Genomic DNA, 10803 nt, shown 5'->3' with positions numbered 1-10803 from the left:
TTGGTTGCAGGGCTGGGGGGGGCTGGGTTGGGGGGTTTGGTTGCTGGGCTGGGGGGGTTTGGTTGCTGGGCTGGGGGGGCTGGGTTGGGGGGGTTTGGTTGCTGGGCTGGGGGGGCTGGGTTGGGGGGTTTGGTTGCTGGGCTGGGGGGGCTGGGTTGGGGGGGTTTGGTTGCTGGGCTGGGGGGGCTGGGTTGGGGGGTTTGGTTGCTGGGCTGGGGGGGGTTGGGGGGGTTTGGTTGCTGGGCTGGGGGGGCTGGGTTGGGGGGGTTTGGTTGCTGGGCTGGGTTGGGGGGGTTTGGTTGCGGGGCTGGGTTGGGGGGGGGGGTTTGGTTGCGGGGCTGGGTTGGGGGGGGGGGGGGGGGGGGTTGTTGGTATCCAAAATGTCTTGACTTTCTTGCTGACCCCGCCAAGTGTTTTTTTTAATGTTAGCCAGGGAAGCAGTTAGCCAAGGAAGCAGGCTGGACCCACTTCAAATCCAAACTTCTGGCTGGCATCTCCAAAGTCATTCAACATGACATCAATGATGGGAACCTGATCGATCTTGGGAGTATTAATCTCCATCACAGTCTTTCCGTAGCCCTTCCTCGCCTGTAAAGAGAATGGGGGAAAAAAAACGAATTAACATTTTGCTTTCAGCCGTCAGACACAACCTCATTGGAGATATAAAACAAGTCCAACAAAACAACCCAATGGGGACATTTTACATACTTGCGAGACATTCCCAAAAGTACTTGAACTATTACAGACAGGCAGTATCGATGGGCAGCCCTTACCGCGCATCCGTCTGTGAGGGCCCTTACGTAAGGGTTGCTGTCGTAGGACATCTGCTCATCGTTGGATCCTAGGAATCGCAGTGCCTTGTCGTAGCTGTCGGTGGTCTCGTCGTGCCACCCCACAGACTGGTGGCAGCTATAGGTGAAGTTCTGCCTGGCCGAGGCTGTCAGTAGTTTCAGGAAGGTCATCTGAACTTCACTTATTGTGTTACCGGCTGCGTCAACGTATGAAAACTGTTTATTGGAGGATGGTGTGAGAAAAAACAGGAAATAAATTGAGGGGTCATTAATGAAACATGGGATTGGACACAATATACTGCTTAGAAGTGTTTTACCCAAGAGTTCTTATAAAACATGAGAAAAAGCTTACAGAGAAACTTCCAAAAATACTAATTCAAGGCAGAAAGGAGTTGGAGCACTCAACAAAAAAGTATTTTATTTTTAGCTCACTTTACTCCATCGTACAGGAAGTCAAGCTGACTCCTTCCTTCCTCCACTTCTGGCTCGAATTAATCCTATTGGAAACTTTTTTCTTGGTAAGCCATTCTCATGATATATGTCATTGTTGTTGAGCACCCCTCTTTTCCTTTGTTTGCTGAATCAAAGGTTCCCCCTGATACTGACAGCATGTTTTTGAAGAAGAGTATCAGTTATACAATCTCTCTCTCTCAGGCGAGGGGCCAAACTGAGTCTCAAAGCGATAGAAAATCATATTTTTCTCCATATCTTTAAGCCTCCTTTGTCAATCCCAGACTGTATGAAATATGAATGAGAAGGGTCTGAGGGGGCTGGTGAGCGGTCTTATATGACAGGTCTGGATTCCTTTGTGGCTAGAAACCTAGGGTCACTTCCAGAGAATTTTATCTCTCTCTCTCTTCTATCTCAACTGCTACTTCTGAAGAGCCTCTGTACTGACAGACAGAAGGCAGAGAGGTGGCCATGTGGGAGCCTGACAAATCATTTTAGTTTAGTATTGTGAAGAGGAGACACTTCTTTTGAGAAGAGAACAGTGGAGGATGAAAACGTGGAGTTGAGGGAAGTACTTACTATTTTACCATGCTCAAATTCACTGAACCACGACCCTGGAAGTTCTTTGGGCCATGAAGTTATTCTGACCTATGGAGCCAAACAAATGAAGCACTTCGGTACTTAGAAGAACACTTTTTCTTCCTACAATTTAAGTTCTGGTTCCTGGAATTAGGTTTAGTTTTGATCCATCAAAAGTAGTGTAATATACAGCTAGATACCCCTTCCCTCAGATCTTAACATACAGGAAAATCACTACAGTATAGTAATTCAATAAAACACTTGTATATCAGTTTGTTTCTGTTCATACAGTTTGTCTATACTGTATGTCTTGACAATTACCAATGTCAATTCCAACCCTTTAGTTCAATGCATCTATTTTTCTTCATGCCTTTACATTACATTTCACAGAGATACAGTATGAATGTAAATGTCAAATTCACAAGGCTATCACAAAACAAGTTAGGTTTAAATGTAAATGACCAAGCGCTGAACCCATCAAACATCACCAAACATGCATCTTGCAGTCTCATAGCCCTCACTAGCATACAAATCAAATCAAATTGTATTTGTCACATTCACCGAATACAACAGACCTTACAGGGAAATGCTTACTTACAAGCCCTTAACCAACAATGCTTTAAGAAGTTAAGAAGAAAAACGTGTTACGTAAAAAACAGATAAATAAAAGTAACAAATAATTAAAGAGCAGCAGTAAAATAACAATAGCGAGGCTATATACAGGAGGTACCGGTACAGAGTCAATGTGCGGGGGCACCGGTTAGTCGAGGTAATGTGTACATGTATGAGTGATCCTATCAGAACATTATCTAGAATTGAACAAGACTATGTCTTGACTCTATGCTTAACTTGATAGTATGAGCAGGTGTGTGTGTGTCGTGTCGTCCTCTTGGAGGAAATGGACTGCCACTCACTCCGCTGAACTTCTTATCTGGGAAGATGCAGGTCTCTCCTCCAGCCGTGAAGTTACAGTGGACAGAGAACGAGTCCCCTGAACATCCCTGGTTAGGATCTATCCAGTACTCGCCTGTGGAACAAAACCCAATGACACAATAAAATACCTGAATCTGTAGTTCTCTCTAGTTCTAAGGTTCCACCGACAACTGAAAACTAAAAACTACAAAGTGTTACTAACTCGTTTAACTGTTCTATGGCACTTGTGTGTTTGATCATGGAAGATTACAGATTACGTACATCATGCTAATACATGTCATGCTTAAATAGATATAAAAAATAATATGTTCATATTCATTAAATAAATAAACCTTAAAAAAAGGTCCAAGAACGACCTGCCATTTCTCTGTATCAAGTTTGGTAACAAAAACCTCAAAAGTTCCTCACTGAAGGTCTGTTAATGTTAGTTATAAACCTCAATGAGGTCTTGTTCTCAGTGCTATTCAAATTCACCACTGCAATACACTCTACCTGCAAATATATCAGCATACTGTACATTCCAACGGCATCGCTACAAAATGAGCAAACAGCGTTCACAGTTAACGGCTTCCTTGTCTAGAAAAACAAAATGGCCACAAATCACAGCCATAGGATTAGCATTATACCCATGATTCCCCCTCTCTGTGACTCACCGTTGGTGAACTCTGGGTGGGCGAGCTGCAGGTCTTTGCAGGTCCTGGCTGGGTTGTTCTGTGTGCCCATCGGGTACTTCATCCTCTCCATGTCCTGTTTGAGGTTGTTGAGTGAGCCAAAGATGTCCTCCATGCCCTCTCCGTAGTCCATCATGGTACCCGCCGCGTCCGCCTGCATGTCTGCGTGTCTGTGGTCCTTCTTGGGCGACTGGATGGGCAGTGGCTGGATCACCTCACCAGGGGGACCCTATAGAGTAAGAAAATATCCCATAGTGTCACAGCGTTTTCTACAAATAACTTCATGAATTCCAGCTAAAAACAGAAGTGCCCTATTTTATAATGAACGTAAAAGTAATACTCACAGGAGGACCAGGTGAACCGATCGTACCGGTGTCTCCCTTCTGACCAGCAGGACCCTGGAAAGAGCATGGAGATTTAGACATGTTGTTAATTCTGGATTTCACAAACACTCCTTTAAAATGACTGTCACAGTACTCTCAGTTGATACAAAGAGTTGTTCAACAGAACTTACCGATGAACCCTTAGCTCCCTTAGGACCTCCAGGGCCCTGGAAGAGACAACGAAGATGGCACGATCAGTAAAGAGGAGATGACTATGTTGTATCATTACATGGACATGTTAACTATGAGACTATACTCTGAATAAAACAGAGAAAACAGGGGACAGTCTTACAGGCAGGCCAGGAGGGCCAGGGGGACCGAGAGGACCTGAAGCTCCACTGATACCCTGGGGAGAAGAGACCAGACATCAGTAAGACGACAGTGGGATGACAGCGGGACTACAGTGAGACAACAGTGGGATAACGAGTGGTAGATTGCAAGGGAAACATTTACAACCTTTTGCAACATTTTCATGAGCCCTGAAAAGTTGCTGGTATTTTCGATGTCTTTGTGCTATTTTGGTGAGTAATACAGCTAGATGGATGGAGACCCCCATTCTTCTGTTTCTGAAGCCTAACATAGAGACATAGATGGAGAACGGTATTCTTCTGTTTTTCAAGCATAACATAGAGACAGATAGGTGGGGCTCCCCCATTATTCTGTTTTCAAGCATAACAGAGACAGATAGATGGAGACCCCCATTCTTCTGTTTCTGAAGCCTAACATAGAGACATAGATGGAGAACCCCATTCTTCTGTTTCTCAAGTCTAACATAGAGATACAGTCCCTTCGGATAGAATTCAGACCCCTTGACTTTTTACACATTTTGTTAGGTTACATCCTTATTCTATAATTGATTGAATTGTTTTTCCCCCTCATCAATCTACACACATTACCCCATATTTCTTTTTGACATTTTTGCTAATTTACAAATAAAAAACTAATATCACATTTACATAAGTCTTCAGACACTTTACTCAGTACTTTGTTGAAGCCCCTTTGGCAGCAATTACAGCCTTAAGTCTTCTTGGGTATGATGCTACGAGCATGGCACACTTGTATTTGGTGGAGTTTCTCCCATTATTCTCTTCAGATCCTCTCAAGCTCTGTCAAGTTGGATGGGGAGTGTCGCTGCACAGCTATTTTCAGGTCTCTCCAGAGATGTTCGATCAGGTTCAAGTCCGGGCTCTGGCTGGGCCATTCAAGGACAATCAGAGACCTGTCCCGAAGCCACTCCTGCGTTGTCTTGGCTTTGTTGTCCTGTTTGAAGGTGAACCTTCGCCCCAGTCTGAGGTCCTGAGCACTCTGGAGCAGGTTTTCATCAAGGATCTCTCTGTACTTTGCTACATTCAACTTTCCCTCGAAAAACATCCCCACAGCATGATTCTGCCACCACCATGCTTCACAGTAGGAATGGTGCCAGTTTTCCTCCAGATGTGAAGCTTGGGATTCATGCCAAAGAATTCAATATTTGTTTCATCAGACCAGAAAATCTTGTTTCTCATAGTCTGAGAGACAATTAGGCGCTTTTTAGCAAACTCCAAGCGGGCTGTCATGTGTCTTTTACTGAGGAGTAGCTTCCGTCTGGCCACTCTACCATAAAGGCCTTGATTGGTGGAATGCTGCAGAGATGGTTGTCCTTCTGGTCGAGTATTTATTTAGGAATGGTATAGGCTCAATGCATAAGTCTATACAAGTGTTAGCTGCACCATATCAAGCAGATAATGTAGCATTATGAACGACTTGTTCAGTCAACAGTAGGTGGCTGCAATCAGATCAATGGCATTTTATTTCCTGCTGGAAGGTAAATAGGTTGACGAATGGCAAGGTGATGAGGTCATTAATCACTTACACTGTCGCCCTTGCCTCCGTGAGAACCCTGGGGTCCAGGCAGGCCTCTGTCTCCCTTCTCTCCCTGCTCGCCAGGGGGTCCAATCAGACCAATCAGACCTGGATGACCCTGTAGGACACAAACAAACATGAGTAGTAAGGACTGGGACCATTGAGAACACACATGATACTTACAGTAAAAACATTTTGAAGACGATTCCATGCCTGGCACCAGTACAACCCTGCTATAGCTGTTACACATAAAGTGAAATACAAAATCAGAACACTCATTCTACACATCTGAAATCATTATCACAGAAATGACTGACAAAATAGTTGCCCAGAATTTCTCTAAATGCAACTGAGGACAATATCCTCAACAACGTCTGAAAAATACGAGTGCCCTCTTCAGTCCCATTGATCTCAAACATGAAAAATGGCCACACAAATGAAAAATGAAGAGCTTGTGTCCTTTTAAACCAATCCTGCTCTCAACATTTGAGGCTGGCCATAACAGCAGTGTCCTGAGCTTCATTACTGACTTTAAATTCACTGGCAGATCTGCATCAAATGGAGCCAGCAATGTGGTAGGGTCCTATTCAATTCAAACTGGCTACCAGATTTCTCCAAATGTCAGTTTTAGTTTACCGCATATTTGGAGTAACTTTTAGTTTCAAACACAGTTGTGTCGAATACATGAATTTAAATGTATTGCTCTACCGGAAATATTTAGTTTGACCTTTCTAGAAATGCTGGTTATAGGGTTCAGATGAGTGGAGGTCCAATCCCAGCCACGCTCATGGCCATCGTCTCCAACCCACTACAGGTTAAACTCCCAACCCCTTCTCGTAACAGAGAAATCAAATCAATAAGTGCTTTGGGAAGGGAAATTGAGGCGGGCTCACCTTTTCACCCTTGGTGCCGGGGTCACCCTTCAGACCTGGGAGACCAGGGGGTCCCTAATTATCACAGAGACAAGATGGTTAGACATCAATTACACCACCTCAGTAGAGAAAGAACAAAAGGAAAAAATACCTATAGAGAGACAATGAGATAGGGAACTAGAGAGAGAGTTATTAGAGAGAGAGAGCACTATAAAAAGAGAGAGGAGAGAGAGAGAGGAGAGGAGAGAGAGAAATAAAGTGAGAAAGAAAGGAGAGAAAGATTACTATAAAAAGAGAGAGAGAAAGAGAGAGAAGAGAGAAAGAGCGAAGAGAATGAGAGAGAGAGACTTTCTGACTGTCTTTTCTGAATACCCACTCCTACAACCGTATATCCAACACATCTTCCCCAGCTATACAGACAGCCCCCCCAACACAGCATATCTCCTGAAACATCTCCCCCAGCTATACAGACAGCCCCCCCAACACAGCATATCTCCTGAAACATCTCCCCCAGCTATACAGACAGCCCCCCAACACACCATATCTCCTGAAACATCTCCCCCAGCTATACAGACAGCCCCCCAACACAGCATATCTCCTGAAACATCTTCCCCAGCTATACAGACAGCCCCCCCAACACAGCATATCTCCTGAAACATCTTCCCCAGCTATACAGACAGCCCCCCAACACACCATATCTCCTGAAACATCTCCCCCAGCTATACAGACAGCCCCCCAACACACCATATCTCCTGAAACATCTTCCCCAGCTATACAGACAGCCCCCCCAACACACCATATCTCCTGAAACATCTTCCCCAGCTATACAGACAGCCCCCCAACACACCATATCTCCTGAAACATCTCCACACTTTTTATCATTTTATAGAACTCAAACTCAACCCTAAGGCGCGCAGAGACCATCCCATTAAACAATAGTAAAGGGTCTGTTATCCCCGCCCTTTGACCTTGTTCCTCCTTGTTAGCCAAATAGCGAACTTCGCCTGAGCAAACAGAAAATTCAACAAAACACATTTGGCCTTCTCCTTATTTGAATACCTGTACCCCATAATAAACATCCCAACAGTAAAAACCACCCCAACCTCTCACACAGACATTCCAACAGAGACATTAGTAACATTAACCTGGCGCACACAGAAAACACATGAATCACAGTTTCTTTCATTACACAGAAAGGACACCCCTGCCCGATTCCCGGTTCAACCCGTGCCAACCAGCTGTTAGTGGCCAGGGCTCCATGAAGAACCCTCCACTGGAGGTCCCCTGACCTCTTTGGTACTGGGGGTTGTAGAGCCCCTTCCATCTAAAACCCACCATACTCTCTGCCCCACAAACCCCCTGCCACTGATGTACCTTCACTCCTGTTAGGCTCCTAATGTTCCTTACCTTAATGCAGAGGTTGTAGAGGGCTTTACCTCCCACCCCTTCAAACTCCCCCAGGCTCGGAGTGTTAAAATCTAACAAGTCCTCCAGACCCCCTTGCCAGTCTCCATTCTCTGCCGTCACATACAGTGGCGGAAACATTGGTGGCCCCTCGGCCGCTCAAACACCCCCCCTTACCGGCTCAGACAGTGCCTCCTGGATATCCTCCAGGAATCTCTCCAGCAGCCTAAGAGAGTTATTACTGTTTGGTGTGCCAAGACTCCTGGGGTTTTCCACCCTTCCTCTCCCAGCAGTCTCAGGTCACCCAGCCTCACCCAGGGATGACTGGGTTGTGGAAGATAGGCTCCTTTCACACCCACAGCCCAGGCTCCACACCTCCTTCTCATGTGGGCCTCTATACCATCTACTGCATCTTGCCTATGCCGTTCGGCCATCGCTCATTCATATATTTTTATGTACATATTCTTATTCATTCCTTTACAGTTGTGTGTATAAGGTAGTTGTGAAATTGTTAGGTTAGATATTACTGCACGGTCAGAACTAGAAGCACAAGCATTTCGCTACACTCGCATTAACATCTGCTAACCATGTGTATGTGACAAATCAAATTTGATTCATAAAGACAAAATCCATGTTGTTAATTTCTGCTTTTACAACAAGCAGCCTACCCCTACACACCTCTGTTGCGGAGCACATTTTTACAGACAGACCCAGTGCAAAAAGGACTGCCAGCCCTGCACTAAGATTTGTCCCATGGCTCAACACACTTGCCCCTTTCCACCAGAGCCCCCAATCGACTTCATTCAATACATCACTATGTGTCTCCTGCAGAAACAACACCTGTACTTTTTTTTGTTTTACATATTCACCCAACACACTCCTCTTCCCCGCATCTCTGGCGCCATTTATATTGAGCGAGCCTACCCAAAGAGTCTCCATAAGAAGTGGGAGAAAAGCCAGCAAAGAGAGAGACCAATAGCATAGCTCAAAAAAACCCAGTGTCAGAAAGAAACTATACATCTAAACAGTGTCTGAAGGTAAACTCTTTCGCACTGTTGTGACCCACTTCCTCAACCGTTTCCTGGGTGAGAGGACACCACGCCCCTCATTTTTCATAGCATGTTGTACTGATCGTACAAACTTTCTCGGATCAGAAAAAAAAAAATCCCCAAGATGAACTTTTTTCCCCTTGGTCTCATTCAGGAACCTTGTTAGTTCCCTCAACGTGTACTTAGACCCCTCTGCTTGACTGGCTGTCAGCTCCGGGCCCATTGAAGAGGAGTCTGAAAAAAAGGCCTCATCATCCTCTTCCTCAAACTCACTTTCCTCCTCATCTCCATCTCCCATCCTGACCACCTGCCCTTCCTCTCTGGTCAGGGCATCCCCCCCAGCACCAGGCAAAGGTTCCTTGGTGCCTTTGACCACACCCTTTTTCCTTTTCCGCTTGACACCCTCCTCCTCCCCCCTAGTCTTACACTTCCCCACTATACTCTCCTCATCCACTATCATAACTTGACTAGACCCAGCATCATCTACCCCACCATCTCTAGCCTGACTAGGCCCAGCCTCAGCTACCCCACCATCCATAGCCTGACTAGGCCCAGCCTCAGCTACACCACCATCCATAGCCTGACTAGGCCCAACATCATCTACACCACCATCCATAGCATGACTAGGCCCAGCCTCATCTACACCACCATCCCTGGCATGACTAGGCCCAGCCTCATCTACACCACCATCTCTAGCCTGACTAGGCCCAGCCTCATCTACACCACCATCCCTGGCATGACTATGCTCAGCCTCATCTACACCATCATCCTATGGCGTTCTGCATTAGCGTCAAACAGCCCCCGTGATATGCAACTTTTCAGGGAAGTTAGAAACCAATATACACAGGCAGTTAGAAAAGCTAAGGCTAGCTTTTTCAAGCAGAAATTTGCTTCCTGCAACACAAATTCAAAAAAGTTCTGGGACATTGTAAAGTCCATGGAGAATAAGAACACCTCCTCCCAACTGCCCACTGCACTGAGGATAGGAAACTCTGTCACCACCGATAAACCCACTATAATTGAGAATTTCAATAAGCATTTTTCTACGGCTGGCCATGCTTTCCACCTGGCTACCCCTACTGCAGTCAACAGCACTGCACCCCCCACAGCTACTCGCCCAAGCCTTCCCCATTTCTCCTTCTCCCAAATCCATTCAGCTGATGTTCTGAAAGAGCTGCAAAATCTGGACCCCTACAAATCAGCCGGGCTAGACAATCTGGACCCTTTCTTTCTAAAATTATCTGCCGAAATTATTGCAACCCCTATTACTAGCCTTTTCAATCTCTCTTTCGTGTCGTCTGAGATTCCCATAGATTGGAAAGCAGCTGCGGTCATCCCCCTCTTCAAAGGAGGGGACACTCTTGACCTAAATTGCTATAGACCTATATCCATCCTACCCTGCCTTTCTAAGGTCTTCGAAAGCCAAGTCAACAAACAGATTACCGACCATTTCGAATCCCACCGCACCTTCTCCGCTATGCAATCTGGTTTCAGAGCTGGTCATGGGTGCATCTCAGCCACGCTCAAGGTCCTAAACGATATCGTAACCGCCATCGATAAGAAACAATACTGTGCTGCCATTTTCATTGACCTGGCCAAAGCTTTCGACTCTGTCAATCACCACATCCTCATCGGCAGACTCAATAGCCTTGGTTTCTCTAATGATTGCATCGCCTGGATCACCAACTACTTCTCTGATAGAGTTCAGTGTGTCAAATCGGAGGGCCTGTTGTCCGGACCTCTGGCAGTCTCTATGGGGGTGCCACAGGGTTCCATTCTTGGGCCGACTCTATTCTCTGTATACATCAATGATGTCACTCTTGCTGCTG

At 45.8% G+C, this 10803-nt stretch overlaps 1 protein-coding gene across 5 annotated transcripts in view; it reads right to left on the bottom strand.

The window, feature by feature from the left end:
* Nucleotides 1–337: 337 nt before the first annotated feature.
* The window catches only part of LOC106590653 (collagen alpha-1(XI) chain), a 207134-nt gene continuing 196668 nt past the window's right edge, over nucleotides 338–10803 (bottom strand). For all 5 annotated transcript variants that reach the window (XM_045710693.2, XM_045710695.2, XM_045710694.2 and 2 more), the window contains 10 exons: nucleotides 6543–6596; nucleotides 5660–5767; nucleotides 4100–4153; nucleotides 3939–3974; nucleotides 3769–3822; nucleotides 3407–3653; nucleotides 2735–2847; nucleotides 1821–1889; nucleotides 774–1007; nucleotides 338–588 (listed from right to left, as the gene is read on the bottom strand). In XM_045710693.2, the coding sequence (XP_045566649.2) occupies nucleotides 442–588; nucleotides 774–1007; nucleotides 1821–1889; nucleotides 2735–2847; nucleotides 3407–3653; nucleotides 3769–3822; nucleotides 3939–3974; nucleotides 4100–4153; nucleotides 5660–5767; nucleotides 6543–6596 (1116 nt within the window). In that variant the 3' untranslated portion in view covers nucleotides 338–441. The remainder of the gene's footprint in view (nucleotides 589–773; nucleotides 1008–1820; nucleotides 1890–2734; nucleotides 2848–3406; nucleotides 3654–3768; nucleotides 3823–3938; nucleotides 3975–4099; nucleotides 4154–5659; nucleotides 5768–6542; nucleotides 6597–10803) is intronic.

Source organism: Salmo salar, chromosome 29 (genome assembly GCF_965601325.2).
Source record: "Salmo salar chromosome 29, fSalSal1, whole genome shotgun sequence".
Classification (NCBI taxonomy): domain Eukaryota; kingdom Metazoa; phylum Chordata; class Actinopteri; order Salmoniformes; family Salmonidae; genus Salmo; species Salmo salar.
This window is presented reverse-complemented; position numbering and strand designations above follow the sequence as displayed.